Source organism: Melozone crissalis, unplaced genomic scaffold (genome assembly GCF_028551555.1).
Source record: "Melozone crissalis strain CALT ecotype California unplaced genomic scaffold, PUWL_Pcris_2 ptg000026l_1, whole genome shotgun sequence".
Taxonomy (NCBI): Eukaryota; Metazoa; Chordata; class Aves; order Passeriformes; family Passerellidae; genus Melozone; species Melozone crissalis.
The window spans coordinates 2,982,472-3,006,894 of NW_026535804.1; the positions used below are offsets into that span (position 1 = coordinate 2,982,472).

Below are 24,423 nucleotides of genomic sequence, written 5' to 3' on the forward strand. Positions count from 1 at the left end.
TTGATGAAAAGTAGAAACCTGAATAGCATGTGTGGGTTGCATTTATTTCAGCTTCTTTTCCCTCTTGTGAGGTACAGCTTACCGAGTGTTACATTCTCCTTTCTGACTTCAAGCTCTTAAATCTAAACCAGTATTTTTCTCAACAAGATGTTTGTCAAATAATCCTTTTGATGTTGTGACTTGCAGAAAACTGTTCTATCTTGTTGCATAGAAAATAGTGGGTTTTTTAAAATGCTCTCTGCATGAACTAATGTCCTTCATAGAACTGTCTTCCAGGTCTGATGTTAACATCCTAATTTTGTTGGTTCCGTGTAAACGTTAATTAAAGATGAAGTTCCCATTGGATTTGATAAATGGGATGATAATCCTTTAAAAATTTTTCTTATGGACATGAGTTTTGTGCGTTGAGAGTGTTGCTGAGTGTGTTGGGCTCCAGTTTCTTACCTTATAACTGTCTTGAACAGGCTGGCATATGCTGTGTTTTGCCTGTGTGGTGAAGTTTGGATGTATCTGACAAATCTTGACTCTTGTCTTTTTCTCTTCTTCTAGTTTTAGCAGGCTCTTCAGTTCATCCAGCAATACAGCAAAGAAACCAGAACCTCCTGTCAATGTTAAATATAATGCTCCAACCTCACACATTACTCCATCAGTCAAGAAAAGAAGCAGCACCTTATCTCAATTACCCAGTGACAAATCTAAAGCCTTCGAATTCCTCAGTGAAGAGTAAGACATTTTGGTTTTATAGTAGATATGCTCAATCAAGTGTTTACTCTTTTAGTTCTCTGAGATTGCTAGCATGCTGCTAAGTGAAGTATAATCTCCTGAAGTGAGTGTTGATTCATAAGGCATCAAGATAGTGCAGAGTGAAATGTGCAGCAGTGGGTGAATACTTGGAGCACCTGGGTGAAATATTCTACTTGGTAAATACCACTGTCTTTCAAGAAAATGCATTTAGGCACAGGAGGCAACCCTTGGTATGCTTTTATATGAAAATGTTGTAGCTGAGCAATAACTGTACAGGTACTTAAGGTTCACTTAAGAGTCAGACTAACAAGAATCTGTAATTATTTTTTTTCTCCTGTGCTTTGTTTTGGCAATATGTCCTTGTGAGTTACAACTTTTAAAGCTCCTAGTAAAGCTACACAACCCAAGTTAATTTCTTTTGAGGATGCTGGCAATAGACTTTCTGGTTTTGCCTGGTTTTCCCCAATCCCTTAAAAATAGCCCACAGGAAACCAGGTGTCTTGAAAGGTGAAAAAAACCTAGGTACAGCCTTGGTAACCCAGTGCTTCCACAGTGATCTTGGTTATTGAGTTTAACAGCAATTCCCATTGCACAAGAGATTCTAAAGATCATAAATAAGAAGTTCCTCAATCCTGATTCTTGCCCAGAACTGAAGCCAGTTTAGCCTCACGCCGGGAGCAGAAGAGGGAGCAGTACCGCCAGGTGAAAGCTCATGTCCAGAAGGAGGATGGCAGAGTGCAGGCTTTTGGCTGGAGTCTACCTCAGAAATACAAACAGGTATGATGTTTTCAAGCGTAATGGTAACAGCTTCATGTTTTGTCACATTTGTAGAGGGTGTAATTTCACAGCTTGTGTTTGATTCTAGCTTTTTTTTGTTGAACTTAGCAGCAAAGAATCTTTGTAAAGGAGACAACAATGCAAAACTCTTCATTGTGTTTAATAAATTCTGAGCAACTGATTCCAAAGATTGTAAACCTATTTTAAAGGTAAAATTTTTTGTTTGTTTTTTTGTCTAGGTGGCAAATGGTGGACAGGGTGAAAATAAGATGAAGAACTTGCCTGTACCTGTTTACCTGAGACCTTTGGATGAGAAGGATACCTCTATGAAGGTAGGATGTTTCCAGTGATGATAAGAGACTCGGGCAAACTATAGCTCGAATATTTTTTTTTGGACTCAATTGCATTCTTTTTCAAATAAGTTGGATTTTTTTTTTAATATAGTGAAGAAGAATTTATGTCTCAGTAAAATGTATATGACTTTAATTGTAATTAATAACTTAAAATGGACTCCGGATATATAATAATGTTGATATCACTTAGCATATTTAACAATGCTTGTCTCTCTCTCTTTTTTTAGTTTGAGATTCAAGTGAAACATTTCTTTTTCTCCCAAGCTGTGGTGTGCTGTAGGGGTGAACCTGTCAGGAGGGAAGACACGAGATGGAGGATCTGTGGTTGGTGCCAGTGTGTTCTACAATGATGTGACTGGTGTGGATGCAGATGGCAACAAGCAGCAAACAGGATCCCAGAGTAGCTTAGATAAACTAGATCAAGAGCTCAAGGTAAGGTCACTGCAAGGCACATTTAATAAATTATATAGTTATACACCTTTACTGTGTAACTGTAGAGTACTAAAGTATTTTCTAATCAGGTTCATTGGTAACAAATAGAGTTTTCTTGGTTACTCATTAGCCCAGAATGTTTGGGTTATTGAATCCAACTATTAAATACTTTTGAATCTTCCCTTGCCGGCAAATCTCAGGAGCAAATAAATTTTACATCAAAATTATGTACTGCTTATACCCTTATACCAGTGCTGCCTCCTTTAAAAACCATTTGTGACAGACCTGTTTATGTTCTAATTGCCATAAATGGAATTCATATTAAGGGCATAAAAACAGTCTAAATTTTCAAGTGCTTTGGGATATCACATTAACCTGTGGTGATACTGAGTATGGCAGTTAGCATGTCAATAATGTTTTTATTTTATACTGGTCTAGCTGTATAATTATGCAGTGTAATTATAATATTTTATGTATTTTTAATAGAAGTATGAAATATGAGGGAACTTTATACTTCATTTACATAAACAACTAGTAATTATGTGTAGTTTTGCAATGGCATTAAAGATACTTAACTTCCCACATATTTATGTATATTTCTCTAGGTGAAAATATAAGACCATAAAAGATCAAATGTAGTAATTCTATTCTTGTCCCCCTTTCTGTTGTTAATTTCTGCCTTTGTTCTCCTTCAGGATCAGCAGAAGGAGCTGAAGCACCAGGAAGAATTATCCAGTCTAGTTTGGATCTGTACTAGCACACATTCTGCTACAAAAGTTATCATTATTGATGCAAACCAACCTGGGAATATTCTGGACAGTTTCATTGTTTGCAATTCTCATGTGCTTTGTATTGCCAGTGTGCCAGGTAAATGCTTGGGCTGGTTCAGCTCCTGCCTTTTTTAACTGATTCTTATTCAGTTTTTCGTATGCAATGAAAACCCACAGATTTGTTACTTAGTATGATGAAAGGTTACTGTAACAAAGCAATAAGAAAGTGGTTAGTTGTACATTAAACTATTGCATCTCTACCCTACTGTTTTACTCTTTAGTTGGCTGTTGACTTGCATGAACTGAAAATCAGAGAGATGTCAGCAGCCAAGGGGAACTGTTTTGTTTGATGTACTACAAACTGCAACAGTGTAGATATTTCATGGAATTGCAAACATCACAAAAAGAAGAATATGTTTGTTGTTTTTTTGACTTCTTCAGCCTCTTGAAGATAAGCAAGCTCCCTTCAGAGGGAATCCTTTTTGCATTTATAATTCAAGTCTTGAAAGTATAAGAGAATTGGACATGAGAAAAACAGTTTTTCTTCCAGAACCAAGGCTCTATTGCACCTAAATTCTTCATGACGACATAGATAGGTGCCCTTGTGTACCTGCACTGTTATGAAATCTGATTTTAGAGGACGATATAATTAAAATTGAAATAAACTATTTGGAAAGCTGCAGATTGAAATAGAGAGAATGACATTGTATTGCAGCATATGTCGATCTTGCTTTTGTTTTGTGAGCTTTGTGACAGCATCTTCCACATTTGCTGATTATGTGAAACTAACCTTGTAGATAGGGGCTGTCTGCATGTTTAATCTCTGGAGAGCTCATTGAGTTTGAAGCTTAGCTATTAGATAGAGAGGTTATTTGGCTTTATCCCTATGAAAAACACCGAGTGACAGGGTCCAAGGGAATGGCTTGAAGTTGTGCCAGGGGAGGTTTAGGCTGTATATCAGGAAAAGATTCTTTCCCAGGGGGTGGTGGGGCACTGAAAGGGCTCCCCAGAGCAGTGGTCATGGCACCAAGGCTGCCAGAGCTCCAGGAGCATTTGGATAATGCTCTGAGACAAAGGGTGGGATTGCTGGGTGTCTGTGCAGCGCCAGGAGTTGGACTGGATCTTTGTAGGTCCCTTCCAGCTCAGGATATTATGTTATTCTGAGTTTAATCTCTCTCAGGGGCAAGAGAAACAGACTACCCTGCAGGAGAAGAAGGGTTGCAGGAAGCAGATTCCAGCCAAGTGGACAAATCCTCCCTGTGTGGCAGTATGACCAGCAACAGCTCTGCTGAGACTGACAGCCTGCTGGGGGGAATCACTGTGGTGGGCTGCACTGCTGAGGGTCTCACGGGGACTCCTGGTGCCCATGACACCAACGGGGCCTCACCTGTGGCAGAGAAACATTCAGGTATGTGATAAACACTACAGGTATATCAGGGCTGGCCAAACACCTTGAGATGAAGCTGGAAATAAGTGGTGCAACTACTGAGGTTAACAGTGTGTAAGCTGTGATAACATAAACTCACTGTAAATCTGTAAATTGTAGCTGAGAAAGTGGTGGAGGTGACATGAAATGGGAATTGGCAGCTGCTTCTTGTGGGTACTTTTGAGAGAATTCTTGTGCCTGCTCTAGAGAGATTTTAATGTGGTATTTGAAATGCAGATCATACCAGAGAGTGACTAAAATATATACCTTAGATTTTGTCAAGTCTTAATAGAGATTTAAGTGTAAGTGATTATTTTGTAGACATTCATAATTTTTTTGTCATATGGCCTGCAGAGCTGTATGGTGATATGATTGTCAATGGATATGTGGTGGTTGGCCTTGTTTACTGCTGTCCTAGTTAATAATTTAATGGCCAGTCTGAGCCATCAGGCTGATACTTAAAAGTGCATTTGACATTTGTTTATACAGTGCCACCTACTAAAATTTGGGCATTTCTGATGTGGAAATTGTAACTGTCTGGCTATAACAGCTATTCACTTCAGTTTTAAGTATCAAGTTCTGGCTGTTTTAAACAATAACAAATTCTATTGCAGTTGTTTAAAAGTTTTTCAAATTTGCTTATTTCATAGATATTGCAGCTGAAAATAATTCAGTAGATGAGAACATTCCAACAGCAGAGGAGGCAACAGAAGCAACAGAAGCCAATGCAGGGACAGGAGAAGACACAGCTGATATTGCACAAACTGGAGTCTACACAGAGCATGTCTTTACAGATCCCTTGGGAGTGCAGCATACAACAGAGGCATCTCCAGTGTATCAGCCTAAGTACCTAGTCTCGGGCCTCATACCTCTTAAAATGTATTTTTAAAAAGTATAATGTTTGTAGGCACATAGCATGGAGACAAAATTGCTACTTTTTCCTTTTTAAGTGTGTTGAAGTTCATATAAGTAGTCTTGGTACAAGACTGTGCTTTGTGACTCTTCTGCAATTCCCCAGAGGTAATAATACTGACAAGTTTGAATGGAACCTAGTTTTCCCTGTAAAAGTAAATGTCCACTTGAAGAAATTCATGGTTATTGAGGTTTTCATCTGTATTGTACTTTCATGTGTGGTTACTGTATTTTTAAACATCTCATGTACTTCAAAAGGTAGTGTAGCAACTCTGAATTGTGAAGTAAACACCTGGCTTATAGCCTGAGTAATCTGTGCAGTTCATTAAATGTATTTTAACTGATGTTTTTTTCTAGTACTGAGTCACAGTTATATAAGGATGTTGCAGTTCTGCCAAGCGAGCAAGATCTAGTGAGAGAAGAAGCACAGAAAATGAGTAGCCTTTTACCAACCATGTGGCTTGGAGCACAGAATGGATGGTAAGGAAGTGCTCATCTTGTTATATTTATTTATAATCATTACTTTAAACTTGCTTCTTGTGCCTACAGGCCTGATAACCGTCTCAAGTCAAGATTAAGCGCAGGATGATCTAAAGAGAGGCAAAACCTTGAATGCTTTGCTGCAGTTTTTAGGCATTACAGAATTCAAAGGAAGTATTGTAGGTGATTAGCAAATCCTTTTTTATTAGATAACACTTTATCTGCAGAGAAGTTCTGGGGTTTTTTTGTATTCAAAGAAATTGTTATGGTCTGTTAATTAAATAGTTTTCAATATTTTAGTATGCTAGAAAAATGTATTGTAATTTTTACTGCAGATGGATCTGCAAGGGAGTTTGTAATGCTTTAGACCTGTGAAAAAACCATTCTGCTGCTTATGTAGTTCTTCCTTTCAGTGTACACATAATTTCCAGTGGAAGATGAAAACTTGTTTTCTCTTTGATTGTGGATTTCAGTTTATAAGGGTTTTGCTTGTGGTTGTTTTTGTCCGGTAGTGCTTTTAATCCCTCCTGATTTGTCTTTGCAGCCTGTATGTTCATTCGTCAGTGGCCCAGTGGAGGAAATGTGTTCATGCCATTAAACTTAAAGATTCTATTCTCAGTATTGTGTAAGTCCTGAAAGAATGTCATGTAAATCATAATGAATTTCTGTTAAAATACTTTCCAAAGTAGTTTTTTATTTCCTCCTCAGATATTGGGAATGTCAGTTGCTATAATTGCCTGCATGCTTTTTGAGGGACAGTGGAAACCTTCTAGGGAGTAAGGAAAATAAAAGGAATCTTGTACCTGTTGGAAATACACAGCCCAAAGGATGAGCTGTAGTTATGCAAAACAGTTGTAGGTTGCTATTTTTGCTGTTTTCTTCAGGCATTGTAACCAGATATATTTCAATCTCTCTGAACTGGATTTTGATCCCTTGGTACATCCCTTCTCTTGAGCTATATTGTAGAAATCAAAACACTGGGGCTAATAAAAAATGACTGTGAAAAATATGCTGAAATATGAAATGTTTATACCTAGTTTTAAACTTGCCTTCTGAGCAGAGCAGTCTAACAGACTGTGTTGTTGTGCCTCCTTTTTCCTCAGACATGTCAAAGGAATAGTCTTGGTTGCGCTGGCAGATGGGACGCTTGCGATCTTTCACCGGGGAGTTGGTAAGGATTCTGTTGCATCCGGGAACCAGGGAATTCTCAACAGTAGTTAGGAAAGAAATGTGCCATTTACAAGTAATGTTTTGATAATGTGTTCCCCATTGACCTTTTTATGGATTGTTATGAGAAATATTTCTTGTTATTTCAGTTGCAGATTCAAGTTCTTGTGTTGCACTGTTGTGGTGCATTTATGGAGTATTTTCTTACTCTGAAATGGAGAATGGGATAGATTTGCTAAATAGGGAAATGCCATATGAAAGTCTGCATTGATTATCATCTGTCTTGCAGTTTTCATTATGCTCAATAGTCATGTTTTATTAGTGATAAAAATTGTCTCTGGGCATGTCCTTCAATGAGAATTTTGTAAGCATCCCTTCAGAATTTTTGCTCAAACTGCTCCTGAACGACCTCCATTCCTCAGCCTCCAGAAATAGGACCTGGAGGGGAAGGTCTTATTATGGAGCAACTGAAACTTATGTATTAGCTTGTTTTTCCACCCTATTAATTTCATCTTTCCCTTGTGATGCTTAAATCCTTGTGCTCAGCATTTAAAAGAATTTAAAAGGTTGCACAACACTAATGCAAATACTGGAAAAGATGCAGCTGCGATGAAGTTGTTTTTGGTGGTTTTGTTTTGTTTATTTTTTTAAAGCTCACTGCAGTGGTTCACAATACCTAAGCCTCTCTAGTGAATGTCATTGATGATCTGTGGCCTTAGTTCAGTCTACAGAAGAATTTTAATTGGTGTTGAATGATGAAATTTAGTACGTTTTTAGTAGATTTCAGGTGCCTTTTTTAAGACCTTGCAGCATATTTTAAATAAATCTGCACTGGCCAACACTTCTATGTTCTGCCAAGCAGCAGGTGCCTAGTGCTGTATGGGAAGCTGTTTGTTGTCACAGGTACTGGTCATAGTCAAGCACAGCCTGTATCACAGGGCAACCTGCTGATTTAAAAATGGTTTGCTGAATTTTTAACCTGAATCATTGTACAACTTTATTTTTTAAAAAACTTAACATTTGGGATGTTAGTTGCTGTTTGTTTAAGAGGAGCCTAGCCATAAACTTGTACAGATTTATCCAGATTATTATAATACTTTAAAAAATTAGACTTTTAAGATAGTTGCTTTTACTTCTAAATTTTCCTTAAACCAAACACAGGTTCCTGTGTTACTTTTTTTCTTCCTGTTTTTGCAGATGGTCAATGGGATTTGTCAAACTATCACCTCTTGGACCTGGGCCGGCCACACCACTCCATCCGGTGCATGACAGTGGTACATGACAAGGTCTGGTGCGGCTATAGGAACAAAATCTATGTTGTTCATCCAAAGGCCATGAAAATAGAGGTAAGTTCCAATGCTGATTAAAATAATTAAATGTTGTGTTTTAATGCTGCAGCTTGGACTCCCGAGTAACTCCGGAAGCATCTGTTTTCATCAGTACAGAAACAGGCTACCTAGCAAATTTGTTTTATGAAATAGTTGTTTCGGAAGACTTAAAGCTATGATGAGAAAGTTTTCCCTTATTGAAACCAGTTTTTGGGAGATTTCGTTCTCCACTTCTGGCTGGCCAGAAACTGGAAAGTGTGCTTGTGCAGAGTTTGTACAGCCAGCTCCCAGCATATTCTGGGTGTGCCTTATTTTGTTCTCCACCCACGTGTAGAGATTTGCAAGCGTTAATTTGGAATGTACTCTCTTTCCAGTTAGAGAAAAGTTTATGCAAGGTGTGTGAGCTGGTGTTTTGTCTGCAGTGTTTAGTCTGTCATCTCAAGAGCAGAAAGTGGCTGAGGTTTCTGCAAGCTTTGAGCAATATAAGTGCTTCAGCTCCTGCTAATTGGCCTGAGACATGGGCCAGGCCTTTGAGGGTGGCTGCTCAGCTCTTCTGAAAATATCAGTCACTCAATAATGACCTGTTTTTGTGAAGAAGACTATAAATATATATGGGAAAACTGAAATGAAGTTAATATAAAAGTGAAATTGATTGTTTTGCTGGTGGATAGTGTGTATTTTGCACATGGTGGGGTTATTTATAAGTCAGTCATGATGAACAAGGAAGAAAGGCATTTTTTAGGCACATGTACCATGTGCTGTGGCAGCAGGATGTCAGACCAAAAAGGCTCCAGATTCAAGGGAGACAAGCTGGAGCAGGCTGGGATGAGATGTGTAGATGAAGACCAAGTAGGAAATTACAGCTTTGAGATCACACTCAGGGAAGGGAATTAGCAATTTTATAGCATCACATACTATTTGTAACTGAGCTAAACACTGTCTGTGATCTTGCAAATCAGAGGGTTGTGCTTGATTGAAAATTGCCAATTCAGACTGTTTGAGAGTAACAGAGAAACCTTTCTTACTCTTCCCTTTGTTTTACCTTCTCATTTGAACCCCACTGTTTCACAGAAGTCCTTTGATGCCCACCCAAGGAGGGAGAGCCAAGTGAGGCAGCTGGCATGGGTGGGGGATGGGGTATGGGTGTCCATCCGCCTGGACTCCACCCTGCGCCTCTACCATGCCCACACCTATCAGCACCTGCAGGATGTGGACATTGAGCCCTATGTAAGCAAAATGCTTGGTAAGTTCCCAGGAAAAACTGGTGTGTTCTTGCTGTCTGCAGCTTCCTTTTCCTGCTAGAGATCAGGCAGTTCTTACTGCAGATTTGGGGTAAAGGTGGAAAGACCAGTTAAAATCAGTTTGTGCAAGCTTGAATCTGGAAGTAGAAGCCTAAGTCAGTCTGTGAAGCATGATGGGGGTGATGGATCTTCTGTTACAGTCTGTTGACCTTACCTAGTGTGTAAAGTGTCCTTAAAAACTCATAACTAATGAGGAAAGTGGTGGTTGAGTTGGGCAGGCACCAGTAGAGACACCACAATCTTTCTCTTTTTCTATACTGATACGATTTTTTATAGCTAAAAATGTGAAGAATCCATTACCTGCCTGGAAAAATTGCCTAATTTTTCAAAAAAAACCCCCTCAAGATAAGAAATTTTTATTGCTGTTGAACCTAGTAGGCTCTCTGATTATTTTCATTAATATCTGTATAAGAGCAGTTTGACCACATACCTTACACAACAAATACAGGTAACTAGGCTCTGGGAAATCCTTCACAAGTCACTGCTGTGCATTGCACATGGCTCGTGTCAGCCTTCTGCTCCCCCACTAACTAATGAGAAATTAATTTAAATGGATTACAAACCACTGTCTTATGTCTGTAAGCTCACTTTTTTGTTTGTTTTAAAAGCTGGTAAGCCCTAAAAAATTTTATTGTGCAGCATTAAGGACCTTTTTTGCTTTCTCATAGCTAATGTTAGACTTCTAAACATAGGTTCTCAATTTAATTACAGTGTTGTAGCCTTCTAGGTTATCTTTACAACTTAAATGTGCTCCTCTGCTTTGTTTCTGTCTTAAGTGGGAGGGAATTACTTGTGTGTGTGATTTGGGAGCTGGATTTTAGATTCTCTGTTGTAGAACTAAAATTATTCTTGCTCATAATTTTTGATGAAAAGCGTCTTTTGTTTTTAGGTACTGGTAAACTGGGATTCTCATTTGTGAGAATCACAGCACTTATGGTGTCTTGTAATCGTTTATGGGTAGGAACAGGAAATGGTGTCATCATCTCCATTCCATTAACAGAAAGTAAGTAAAATATCAATGAATAGCACTGTGCAATATGCTGTAGGCATAAAAAAAAGAGAGAGTATTAAACAGCATTCAGGTGCTTGCTAATGGATAGAAAACTTCGCTGCCAGGTTTGTAACAGATCTGGCCTGTGTGATGTTCAGCACCTGTATCTGTGTGTGTGGTTACAGTTACCCTGAAAAAATAACAAATCTCCAGAATCTCCTGTACTGCCATTTGAGCAGAGTTGGCTTGAATCAAAGGGACACTTTGAAGCCTTGGAGGTGTTCTGAGCATTAAGAGCATGGATAGATGTTTATTGCTTATACGAGCCATCATTAGTTTTCTTATTAATGCTATTTTTGATTGCCGTGTGATCACAAAATACATTTTTCTTTGATTTGAGCATGTTGATGTTGTTGTTGCTAATACAGTTTGATTTGCTTTAATTTTTGTGAATTAATCACAAATTGCATATAAAGGACTGGAACAGAAGTAGCACAGATTGCTTTAAAGGACACGTTCAGAGTTATAGGAGCTGTAAATACATTCAGACAGGGCACTAACATCCAGGTCACATTCCAATCATGTAAATTGTGGGTTTTGCTTCGTAACAGACCCCAGACTCTTGTCATAGGCTGAAACTAAGTGAGGGCAGTTGAATCTCAGGAGAAAAGAACAGCTCAAGGGCAAACCAAATCTTAAATAGGTAAAGCTTGGTAAATTGATTGCATTTAAATAACAACAACAAAATTAAAGCCTCAACACTTGTGCCTGAGACTAATGTTATAACAGGTGGACAGAAAGTTTCAGAAAATAAAATACAGACCTGTGATAGTCCTAATTGTACTGTTGTTAATTAGAAAATAGTGTGGTCTGACAGGTGGAGTTTTAGGGTGATTTGATAGTGAAAACTCTTCATGTTATGTCTGCTTTGTTGAACAGCAAACACATGCATTGTTTCTCATGTTGTTCCATTGCATTGTCCATCCATTCAGAAACTGTCTTTTTTTTTGCATGAATGTACTAAGGAAGGACGGACTTCCTGTCATGGATTTTGAGACACTTTAAATCATGCTTTCAAAAATGACAGGTCTTAATTTGCGTCAAGCTTAAGTTAATGTTTCCAGAGGAGTTTGTTTTAAGCCAGGAGTGAAGGGAAGAAGTCCCTATTAAAGCTGTTCAGTTGCATTTCATTTCTGTTGGTTGGTTGTGGGTCAGAACAGCCTTTTGGGGGTAGCCTGATAGTGGGGCTGAGAACCTTGGTCAGAAATAGTAATAAAGCAGCTACATCCTTGCATAAGCAGTGGCATCTCTCAATCCCCTGGGTCTTAGTAGCAGGGCAGCAGATGATGTTCCAAAAGGGTACTTGAAAACATGAGTCATTCTATATTATTCTGGAGCCTCCTGTCAAGGAAAGAGAGAAAGGGGAAATGTTGCTAATCAATAATAAACTTAAAAATACGTGACAGTCCTTTTGTGGTCTATTTTGTACTGGAAATTCTATAGTAAGATGCTGTTCTTTGTGACATTTGATCGAATCTTCGGTAATTAAATATCTGTTGGTTTTTTTTAGGAGCTAAAATTTTAAGCTCTGCCTTATCAAAAACCAAAATATGAGCAGTGGGTTCTCATTAATCCTTCTCCTCTACTGTCATACCTATCCATTCCCCTTTCCTCCTTTCTCACTAGCTGTAATCCTCCACCAGGGACGTTTACTGGGGCTGCGGGGTAAGTGCAGATTCTGAACCAAAACCTACTTTCAGGCTTATAATAGCCACTTCGAGGCTGTTTCCCACTCCTTATAGATTTACCCTTTGTATGTTCCTAAATGTTTTTCCACTTGCAGTTTCTGCATTGCAGCAGTTTTATGTTTGCTAAATGGCCACCAATCTGCTCAGCAGTTTAGCATATCATCCTGTGTTGCAGCTGAACTCTCATATAGACTTTCTCTTCCAGCCAATGTGATATCACATCTTATAACTTTGTCATTAATCCACATCATTTGCTGTCTTGTTACAAATCACTGTTTCATTCACTACTTTGATAGTCTTTGGAATGGAGATGGCTTGTATGTCTAGCATGAGTACTTCTCTGGTTTAATGTATTTTAAAACTTCACAGTAAAATGTAGATATAGAATGATAATAGGGTAGCTCTTTCATGGCCACAGGTGGCTGTTTCTAGAGAATTTTTGCTGGCAAGGGCATACATTATGATTAGTTGGAATGAAACTGTCTTTAATTACATGTTTAAGTACATGGAATTTGCTCATATTGAAACACATTAGAGGTACTTATTTTCTTTGAAAGACACAGTCCTGTCACAAATTATTTTTCCCCAAAAGTAGGATATTGAAATCTGGTGTTTATGCTAGACTAATAAGAATCCTGCTCCATTTTCTGATGTACTTAAATAACGAAGCATGCAATCTTTTTCTTTCCAGCTCTGTCTTGAATTGGCATTGCTGCCCTCCTGTTTCATTTTTATCTAAGTTGGCTTTAGCTTTTAGATTGTACCATAAGGTTTCTTACCAAATAACCACTCCAGCAATTTGTGTTTTGAAGTAGAAAACAACCTCTTCTTTTACAGCCAATAAATCAGCAGCAGGCTCTGGAAACCGTCCGGGGAGTGTGATCCGTGTGTATGGAGATGAGCACAGTGACAAAGTGACTCCAGGGACATTCATCCCCTACTGTTCCATGGCGCACGCACAGCTCTGCTTCCACGGCCACCGGGATGCTGTGAAATTCTTTGTTGCAGTACCAGGTGAGGTTTTGTTACCACCTTTAAGAGAGGTGGTTTTTTGGTTTGGATTTTTTGTTTGTTTGTTGTTTTTTCCTTCATTCACTTAGTTGAACACAGTGCTTAGTCAAAGATAGCAAGAGTACTCTCAGAAACAATGTATTTTAATTACAAGGCTTGTCTGATTGCTAAATACAGCCCTGTTTAATGGGAGGAAAAGGGCTTGATCACAAGCAGGGACTTTGCTTCCTTCTGTGAAAATGGTGCTGTGCTAAGTGAGCACTTGCATGTTAAGAAGGTATTTAACTCCTTTAGACATTGTCATCTAATGACCAAGCACAGAAGTTTTTACTCCGAGATAAGGCATAAAAAAGTGTTCTGTTTTCCACCCAGGTCAGGTTGTTTGCCCTCAGAGTAGTAGTGGAACAGATCTAACAGCTGATAAACAAGCCCAGGAGTCCTTGAACCAGAGTCCCTTAAAATCAATGTTGGTGATAAGCGGTGGAGAAGGATACATTGACTTCAGAATGGGTAAGAAATCTGAGCTTTAAATGAGTCGTACTTCATACTGAAAAGGTATTAACTGTAGTGGAGGTGGCCTTTGAGTGCTAGTAAAATATCAGTATTGTACTTGAATATCTGTATATAGGCCTTGCCCTGGTAGGTCTCAGTTGTTGTTGATGGGCTGCATCTGTGATGTCCTTCATTGGGCTGCAGCTGTGGCTAGTGAAGATAACTGGGATAAGAGGGGGTGGGTTGGCCAGTCAAGAAGAGCCTTGGAGGAGCCCTGACTAAGAAGGAGCCACATGCAGAAGGAGTCTGTGCTGTGAAGATCTGCAGCCATAAGAAAATACCGAGAGAAGGTATGGGACTCTAGAAATCTAATAACAACAGTATGGGACTCTAGAAATCTAATAACAGCAATTAACCACATAATAACTGCTGTTGTGATTGCAGTGAGTGCATTTGTGTGGTCAGTATACAGAATCTTTACCATACACTGCAGGGGTAGAAATATTTTTATTCTGACACACACCTTCAGCTTCTCCTCCTCCCAACGAACCATGACCTTTGGGATGTGAGAAATGATGCTCACTTTTAAAATTTCAAAGGTTTATTCAACTTTAATGTGAAAAACGCCAATCACTTGTTTTCAAAATTTGAAAAGTTTAATACTGGTAAAATGGTTATAAAAATAGTAATACAATTGGAGTAGTAATAATTTGGACAATTTGAATTAGGACATTATTGAGACAATAGAAACAAAGAGTTATGGACTCCAGATACCTTTTTCTGGGCAGCGCAACCCCGAAAAAGGACACCCGTTAGCAAAGGATTAACCCTTAAAAGCAATAGCCCTTTGAATATTCATACATCCCATACCTGATGCATGAATTCCATTCAAACAAAGGATTCGGTCTGGTCATGACAGCTTCTTCCTCCTTATCCTAACGGGCGTCTTTGATCCTGATCGTGACAGGAAGAAGTCAGTTTCCTCTGATTAGAGAACAATAAATTCTTTATCTCTGAAGACTTAGGTGTCCTGTGGCTGCTATCTGCTGCGAGTACCTTATTTGTTTCTTAAAAAATTATCCCACTTACATAGTTCCAATTTTAACTACAAAAGTTACCTTTTAACTACAAAACTACATTTATCGTACTGTTAAAATGTTAATACAGCACTACTAATCAATACAACAAAATACATATAGTAAATATCTGCATAGAGCCATATAATATGCACTTTTCACACTTAACAAAAATACAACAAAAGGACTAAAAAAGAAAAAATACAGTGCTGGGAGCAAAGGACTCAACCACCATATTCACCAGTCTACAAACTGGATGCTCTGTCTTTTCTACCTCTAGCTCCTCGCAAAGTCTCATCAGTCGACTCCTTCTTTGCTGTCTAGTGGTGGACTTCACTTTCTTACATCTTGATTGGAGATCAGGTGTTACCGTAATAACAAGGTGACCCTCCCCAAATGCCCCAGCTACCAAGGCCATCCCAATGCAAGGGGGAGGACATATTACAGCAACATAACTATACATCTACAAAACTTCTCTTAACATTTGCCCCTTAATTGTGAGAGCCAACCATCTAATTACTCATCTGTAACAGGAATGACTGTGTCAGAAGGTTTATTTGAAACTCTGCTTTGGAGTCATGTATCACCTTCCTGTTAATGCTTTCAGTCTTTCTTTGTCAGGTTAATCTTTTGTCTCAAACTGCTGGAAGACATGTCCTTAGTTACTTAAATATGCAGACTGACTAAAAACAAGTCATATTAAGTGAAGAATACTCAGTGTAAAATTTAGTCATTTTTGAGTGGGAAAGTAAATCACTTATCTGTGCATGCCCATCACTGCTATTTGATCACTGCTTTTCTTAGTTGGCAGTTTGGCATGATCTAGCCCATAAAAGATTTCTTGTATAAACATGTATCTTCTTTTTAATTGAACTCTTTGGGGAAATAAAGTGAGAGCTGTTGTGATTCTGTGCTTATAGTCTGCAGCTGGAGACCTTGAAAAAAAGTGCATAAAAAGGTATCACAACTCTTAGATCTGCTTTTGACCTTTTGCCTAAATCTGTCTGTAGTCTTTCAAAACCAACCAAACAGCAAAACAACCCACTATAAACCATTACAAAGGAAAACCCAGGAAGGCCATTCCAACTACTGTCATCCCACTAATCAGTGACAAGCAGGTTCCTGGGGTGACCGTGTTGGATTTCCTGTGAGAGTCAGGACTGGAGACAGTTCTGTGCCACAGTGCAGTGAAGGCTCAAGTGCCGCGGTCACTCAGGGCAGCTGGAACAGCCACATTCCAAATGCTCATTTTGCTCTCCCTTGCATGATGGCAAAGCCATGAGCTGAGTGCCAGTGCTGTGTTAGCCCAGCCAGTGCCACATGAGCCTAGCAAACTTTGGGGTTACTCTGTGTTTAGCTCCCTCAGCACCCTCCAAAGGAGTCTAACCAGAACACCAGCCAAAATCTGATTTGGCACCTTCCTGAAGGTGTAGGTCAGTTCCTATTTCCTGTGATTAAAAGAGACCTTCTGGATTGATGGTCCTGACTGTCCATGGGCAGTTCAGTGTCACTTTTGGTCCCAGCCAGCTGCTGTCACCCAGAGTTCTGGTGCAGCTACAAAACTGCTCTTCTTCGTGAAGAGCAATGATGGAGAACATGCTCAAGGCTGTCTTTGCCACTGTGGGCAGAGTTGTGACAAGCTGGAATAACTGGAACAGGAGGAAAGAGTGGGAGAGGTTGACCACGGACATGAATGTTGTGTTGACTCACATGTGCTCAATTACAGCTCTTGTCCCATAGCATTTATATGTTTGGGTTTGTTAGGTTTCTCTCCATTAAAGAGTTATAAGTAATGAAACATGTAGAATATGGATACTTATGAACCTGCCATTATTTTTTGGGCTAGAAGGAAAGAATATTGCCAGCAGAATGCTGGGCTCTGAGATAATTATGCAACACACTCTGTTTACATTCACAGACTTTAATATGTTTTTATATCAGCATATGGCAACACTGTCTTTTTAGTGTTAGTTTTTGTCTTGCTGCATGTGGTGTTGATGCTGTTCTGGTTATTGGCTGCCTCAACCAAAGCTGTTTTGTTCCAGGTGATGAAGGAGGAGAATCTGAACTCCTGGGAGAAGCTCTACCACTTGAACCTTCTGTAGCCAAAGCTGAGAGGAGTCACTTGATAGTGTGGCAAGTCATGTGTGGCAGTGAGTGAGCCTGTAGGGTGCAGTTGGAGATCTTAAAAATGGTGGGGGGGAGGGGGGAAGCAAAAAAAAAAATGCTTCTGCATGTTTTGTTTTTTTTTTATTTTGTGAACCTGTTTCACTACACGATGTTGAAGCATTTCTTTGCTGTTTAACTTTATATTGAAACCTGTCATAATTCAGCTATACAGGAATTAGCTTGTGCTGTTTTACTGCACCTGTGTTAAATGGAACAGTGTGAGGAAATCAGATGTTTCTCCAGCTGGTGTGCACACCACAGTGAGCAGCTGATACAGTTTGACTGTACCACAGCAATCTCATGTGTTCACTTCTTTGGCAGTCTCACTTGAGTTCAGCTTTGTTCCAACTGAGCTTCATTTCACTGTATAATGCATTGGGTAAAACAGCAAAGTTATTCCCAGGATATGAAAAAAATGGACAAATTAAAAGATGGATTACTAAGACTCATCCAAATACTTAGTGAGGGCTAAAGCAAATTGTATATTTCAGCTTTTGTTTTCAAACCTGGATAATCTTTCTCATACACTGTACACAGTTTAATTTGTTACATTCTTCAGAATTTGTGGGGGGAAAGAGGAGGCTGTATAGGAATTAAAATGAAAATATTTAAATAAAATCTTATTTTCACTATTGAACCTTAAAGTTTGACAACTGCTGCCCTCAGTAATGAGCAATTTTGAGCATGTTTTTCCATTTCCCTGACATGGGACAACTCTGGTTCTAAAGGGTATTCTTAGGTTGATATAAATTGGAAAATAACTGTAAAATTCTCAATCAGGGGATATGTTTTGTTCTTTTCTTAACCCCTTATGTCCTAAGCACTTAGAATGATCTTCTCTGCCTAACTGTTCAAACTCATAAGGCACTATGTGTGTGAAGGTTGGAGACCTCAATTAGAGTATGAGAAAAGACTGAAAGTGTACAGGAAAAAAAACACATTCTACACAAGTAAGATCGTAAAGGTGATGCCTAAGGCATGAAAGGAAGTGTAGTTCCAGATAATTAGGTACAAATTGTCTTTTTTTTTTTTTTTTGTGGCTCCATACCCCAGTTTAGTTAAAAAATAAATAACTCAGCAACAATATTATCCGGTAACGCAAGGACAGATAAAATTACCAAAAGTCAAGAGACTAATCTTAGGCTGACATTCTGTCTACTCATCATCTTTTTTTTTTAACCATAAATGTGAGTTTAAGATGGTCTTCCTTTTACATTGAAATTTCTGCATTAGTATCAGACCTAAGTTAAACACTTCATGATTTCTGTACTTGAGAAGATTTAAAAACCCAGATTTGCTCATTAATTTAGTCTCTGGAAAGTAAAAGTTTTGAGGGGTTTTAATGTACATCCAGCATTTACCCCCAAAAGGCTGGAGCTGTTCAGATTAGCAGAGAAATTAAGTAACTTGATTATGTGAGAGAACTGAACAGTTTCAGAGGAGTAAATATAGAATCACTTTTTTAAAACTGCCTAAACATTTTTATGCAATAGGAGCAGTTCTGGTCTATCAGACAAACATATGTTTATATATTTTCTTAGTTTTTAAAATGAACGCATTTAGCTGAGGTCTATTGTGTAAATATATATTTAGGCAGCTTTTTCAAATGCATATCATAGCTGATAAACCAGAAAATCTCCATTCAGGTCTATTGGTTAGATTTATATCTATAAATACTTTTTAAGCAACATATTTTGTACACAGCTGTTCCTCTCGTAAATATGTATTTAGGACATGAACTATGTAGTAAAAATCGTTATTAAAGATGTTTAATATCTTGGTAGTATTTTTCTCTTCAAGAATGCCAAAAGCAATGAGAGCATGTTGTTCATAATTTGCTTTCCATATTCATCTTGAATGTCACTCTTAAAGTACTTTGGCTTAAATATAAAGTCTGGAAGCTTATTAAAAATTATACAAATACCAATTATACAAAAGTAACCCAAGTCAACACTCTTAGACCTATTTTAAACTTATAGGCATGTATGCTGAACATGAAGCACATCTGAATTAACTGATGGGATGTCTTAAGAAAAATGCTGTCTAAACTTTTATGTTTGTGTAGAATCTTCACTGTGAGCGGTGCCGTTTCATTGCATTTCCTGCCATTTTCTTGAATTTTTTTTTTCTCTTCGGAAAACACAACCTCCAAAGTTTTTTAGTCACTGGTTGATTGTCACATTCTCATGTTCTCAGAAGAAAAGCGCACAATTCTGTTCCTTGGTTCTTTGTAGGATTTAATTTGTTGTTAAAGACAAGCTGTTTTCTCTGAGTGGCATTACTGCTCCAGCTGGAGCAGTGCAACCTGGCAAGTGTGTACCTGGTCTTTTGCCAAATGGAGCTGGCCCACTGTGCCATTTTAGTCACTTCAGTGGGCCAGCCCTTGCAAATAGTTCAGAGAATGATGGATTGCTTCTGTCCCAAAGTGGAAGGGTTTTAAAGCAGACAGTAGTTGAACTGTGTAGCACTATGAGTGTAGATAAAGGCATGTGCACTTCTCTCTATTTCTCATTTAAAAACTTTATCCCCTGTCCTAAGGTACAGTAGATTAATTGGGTCCTGTTGCCATCACAGTGTGCTGGGCTGTGTAAACTCCCCTTAAGGTCACTTTGAAAGGTGAATAAAGCACGCAAATCCCAGGCACTGTGATGACAATACACCCTCAAATCTGTCTCAAGAATGTGTTTATGCATTACACTCGTGATTAAAGCATCATATAAATAGGAGCTAGTCTCTTGATATCTACAGCTTGTTAATAGTTTGGAAACATTTTGAGCACAAAATATGCAGCACGTGACTTGCCTGGGTAGGGGTGTTTGCATGGTGAGGGTGAGGCTGCATTGTCCATTCCTTGGGAAGGTCTTCCTGTACCTGATAGGATTGAGTTGACAGGGCGTAGACACTTTATCATAGGCTGCCTTAGTAATAAACAAATGTTTAATCTGTTTTAATATACTAACTGTTCTAAAGAACGTATGTCTTTAAAAAATGCTGTGCAACTGAATATTTATTTCCATGTGAGTATTATAAAAGTTACCAAAGGATTAAACCTGACTTAGCACTCTGTAAATGGCCCTGTTGAGGCGGGCCTTATGAAGGCCTCGCTCTGTAAAACAAGACATGGTAAACTCAAATACAGTTCTTCTTTAGGGAAATTAAATGTTCTTTTCAAACAGGGTTATGCCATATTGTAACAACCTGTATTGCACCTCAAAGCATTTTTCTATACACTAAATGTCTCTCCCGCCCTCTAACAAGATTAAGTTTCCTTTATTAATTTTGTTGATGCACATTTCTCAATCTTTTAAACATATATTTTAAACAATTTATGGTCTGTAATTTTTGAAAGTTTTGTCTGTTGGACACTTTATGCTCAATTTTACTTGCCTCTGTAATCTGAGATGGATTCTACAGCGTTAAACTTGCTGTCTGTTAAACTTGAGGCTTCTTTTCTGTGAGCAGAAGAGCTCATATAGCAGTGTAGTTATTTCAGTATTTATTTCTATTATTGAATCCATGAGGTTCAGAATGTAACTTTGTACATGAAATATATATAAATATGTATATGAAACATGCATTGGGTCATTGTGTTCTTTGTAATCTCATGTTAATTTTGCCGAGTTTTGGTGCTATCAGAAGACACAATTTTGGGAATTTTACACTAATGCCAAATATTGTCATTATCAATGATGTGTTTGAGTCAGTCTGGGACTAGTGTTATCCTGCTCTCTCATAGTGGGCTCAGACAAAAGCTGTGAAGAAAAGTTATGATGTCTGTGCCTCTGTTAAGATACAAATCTGGAGGAGATCTGCTTAATGCATCTCAGATGAAATGGATTATATCAGATGAAATAGATGCTGACACTGAGATTTATTTTTGAAATTGTTTTAGCAGAGATTCATTAGAGCTCAAATGCTTGCTGGTTACTTCCTGCTCAGCAAAGGAAGTGATGTGTTTTTAAGGGAGAATAATGAGGACATGGTGACTGCAGAACAGAACACTTGGCCAGAGCCAGGGTTTCATTTTTCCCAGCTCCTCTGCCCCTTTCTAGGCACATTTGTCCCAGCTGTGTGTCCTGATCAGTGTGTCAGGAGTGTCCCTATGAACCCCTGGCTATTCCCAGCAGCTGAGGGAGCCCCACTGGGTGCAGAAAACTGTGCTGGGGACACAAAACCCCCCCTGCCCTCCCCATGAGTGTCACTGCAGGTGCTACTGCTGCCCTTGGGCCCTGGTGAAGGGCTCACATGAAGTTGTTTAAAACTTCCGGAACAAAAATGCTTCAGATTTGTTTGCACAAATGCATGTGCAAGTACTGGAATCATCCATGGATGAGAACTACCAATTGTCCTGTTACCACTGTTGTACCGCCTTGAAGCTCTATAAACCTGGTGCTTAACAAACCCACCATAATTTTTGCTTAGTTATCGGATTTTCCTGGAAGATTTTTTCCTCTCCAGAACATATGTCCTGGTGCGTTTCCCTCTCCTTACAGTGATGATTCTGGGGCCATGTCCATTCCCAGGCAGGTCACACACTGCACTGTGCTAAAACAGATTGTGTCTGTATTAAAAGGGAAGAAACAATATAAATCTTCACTCTGGAAATGTTTCAGCTCTTCCAGCAGCCCTGGAGGCCCTCAGGTCTGTGCGTAAGCAATTGAATTTTTCAGATCTGGTGTTGAGAGAGATAAGAGAATAGAGTTCTGAACTGAGCTAAGGAGTTACAAGTAGTGTTTGGAGACTGGCGTTTGAAGCCATTGGAAATAACAAACCTGTCTGCACTGGGCATGGGATCATGGGAAAAGCATTCACTGTTTCTGAGGTAGATTTCTAAAAAGTTTTCTCAGTTGTACCAGTCTCCTACACCAAGAAGTGTTCAGGGCAGAATACACACACTATTAAACTTTTTCACTGCCAATGCTTTTATTGAAAAACACTATTTTTGCTTGGAAATTAAACCTCAAACTTACTAAGGGAGACTATTTCCATTTTTCTACAATGTAATAAATAGTAAACCAAAAATTGGGATTCTTTTTGCCTTCACCTCCCATTTTCAGTGTCCTGTCTGTACAATACAGTCTGGAGCTGGTACTGACCATTGTGGTGATCTCTGATGCACAAGTGCCCCTTAATTCTGCTGTAAAACAAGCTGTGAGGGGCCTCTGGCCAGGGACCTGAACTAGCTCCTGGCAGGACCTGCAGGACTCTGTGAATCTGTGTGGTTACACTTCTTTAAAAAAAGAAGTGTATTTTGAGTGCAAATAGTTTCCTGCTTTTTAAAACACTTCAGGATGATGGCAGGAAGGGAGCTGAAGGGAAGAGATGCGGATTGGTGCTTATTACGCTCAGCTTGAGCTTTTCTGGCCAGGAGCAGGAGCAGTCTGGGTTGTGACACAAGATGGTGCTCTTACAATTCAAACAAAATGTGGAGCCCGAGAGAAAACTCATTCTGCTTGAGCATTCCCTTCTCCTAGCCTATCTACAGCAGCCAAGCCTCAGGTTCCCTGAAACGGCTCTCCCAGATGAAGCTGTTGTGTCTAAGGAAGGACAGTGGAACCCAAGCCACTCAGGGTTCAGGAGATGCTCCCCTGCCCTCACCTCTGGAAGTGCTTCAGTTGGGATTTGCCTCTGTATGCTCTGGAGCTGGGGTCTCCTGTCCAATTCACCTAACATCTGGGAAAGTGAAAGGTTTTCCTGTATTAGACAAAGGTCCTGCTGGGCCCTGGGATGGAGCCAGGCAGGGCAGGGGAGATGAGGTTTCTTGGCACTGCAAGCCCTGAGCAGCTGCTCCCCAGCACTCCCCTTCCTGCTGCTTCTCCAGCCTTCAGGGAAGTTCTGTTCCAGTTTGCAGATGCGATGTTAAAGGCCCCGTTCGTTCTCTGCCTGGGAACAGCGGTTCTGAACTCATGAGCCTGCAGCAGATTGGGCTGCAGGGCTGAGAGGGCTGATCTCCTTGCATCTACCCCAGACCACCCACCTCCAATGCCCAGGGATTTGGGGCATGTTTGGGGGGTGCTGCCATCTCCTGCTCCTGAATGTTGCTGCGTCCAGATGCCTTTTAGGCTGTCTCAGATTTGGAGCTTAAATGAAGAGGAAAAGGGGGGAAAAAAACCCAAAAAATCATGTTGGAAACTTTCCCAGACATCACATCTACTTTTCACTTCCACCTTTCAGCACACAGGGCTGAGATGGGATCAATATCCTTGTGTCCCTGAGGGCCTGCCCTGGCTCAGGGCTGGCAGGGATGGAGCTGCCACCAGCTAGGCCCTTTGTGGTAGCAATAGCAGCGCTTCCTCCCAGTGTGATCCTTAGACTTTCCCAAAGCCTGGTCTGCAGACACAGATCTCAGGGTCTCCCTTTAAAATTAAATTTGGCTGATGTTTGCTTTGAGTTCAAGGAAAAAGGAGAGCTGATGGTGCTGCCCTGGGTCAGAGCGCATGCCATGGTGGTGGCTGAAAGCAGCACTAGGAGGGAGCGGGAGTGTGGGGAGGTGTTCCACACGTCACTCTGGATCCTGCTGTGTCCAGGCTGGATGAATCAGCTTCTACCTTGTGGAAACAACTGGACTGATGGAAAATTGTGCAGCTGTCTGTATCCCAGCAGGACTAAAAATCAGGAAATCAGAGAGCTCACTGGTTTGCAAAAGCAGCTGGAGTACCTCTGAAATACTCTGGATACTCTGAATGAGAATGATAGAAAATTTTACACTTGTTCTGCCACTGCATGGTTGCTCCTGGGAGATGATGTTGTAGGGTTGCAGGTGCTATACATGGCTCTGTCCTTGCTTGGGGCATTTGGATTCTGCTCCTGGAATGGCACAGAGATCTGTGGGATATCTGTGTGATGAGCAGCACATGGATGAGGTGTGAAGTGTTTCAGCCTTTTCAGGCCAGACCTGGTTTGGGGTGGGTAACTGCACAAGGAAATGTTGTTAAAGGCTGATGGGGGAGGCTGTATCCAGGCGAGAAAAGGTGCTGAGGACTCTTTTGGTTGCTAATTGATGTGTTCAATGAGAGAACAGCAGGATGTGTGTGTGGGTGGGGAAAATTCAATCCTTGTCAAAATTGCCCAAAAGTTAATGAAAATCCCTGAGATAAGAGAGAGGTGAATTGTGCAGCATCCACAAACCCATTAGAGTACGGTTGACTCACTTGCAAATAAACACTGTGTGGGTGCTTGGGAGCTAAAAAAGCTCTTCTGCCCTGTGCAGATGTGCTTTTGTCTTATTCCTCCTGAGAAGAAAGGA

At 39.7% G+C, this 24,423-nt stretch overlaps 1 protein-coding gene across 12 annotated transcripts in view; it reads left to right on the forward strand.

Moving 5' to 3' along the window:
• The window catches only part of SPAG9 (sperm associated antigen 9), a 62,554-nt gene extending 41,804 nt beyond the window's left edge, over positions 1-20,750 (forward strand). For 4 of the 12 annotated variants that reach the window (XM_054279001.1, XM_054279002.1, XM_054279005.1 and 1 more), the window contains 16 exons: positions 550-723; positions 1,392-1,521; positions 1,761-1,853; positions 2,139-2,306; positions 3,002-3,173; positions 4,257-4,484; positions 5,153-5,348; positions 5,772-5,894; positions 6,439-6,519; positions 6,998-7,065; positions 8,259-8,407; positions 9,461-9,632; positions 10,580-10,693; positions 13,267-13,443; positions 13,813-13,950; positions 17,054-20,750. In XM_054279001.1, the coding sequence (XP_054134976.1) occupies positions 550-723; positions 1,392-1,521; positions 1,761-1,853; positions 2,139-2,306; positions 3,002-3,173; positions 4,257-4,484; positions 5,153-5,348; positions 5,772-5,894; positions 6,439-6,519; positions 6,998-7,065; positions 8,259-8,407; positions 9,461-9,632; positions 10,580-10,693; positions 13,267-13,443; positions 13,813-13,950; positions 17,054-17,169 (2,299 nt within the window). In that variant the 3' untranslated portion in view covers positions 17,170-20,750. Of the gene's footprint in view, positions 1-549; positions 724-1,391; positions 1,522-1,760; positions 1,854-2,138; positions 2,307-3,001; positions 3,174-4,256; positions 4,485-5,152; positions 5,382-5,771; positions 5,895-6,438; positions 6,520-6,997; positions 7,066-8,258; positions 8,408-9,460; positions 9,633-10,579; positions 10,694-12,367; positions 12,407-13,266; positions 13,444-13,812; positions 13,951-17,053 lie in introns of all 12 variants that reach the window. The other 8 variants (XM_054278994.1, XM_054278995.1, XM_054279003.1 and 5 more) reach the window with 4 other exon arrangements.
• Positions 20,751-24,423: the final 3,673 nt, after the last annotated feature.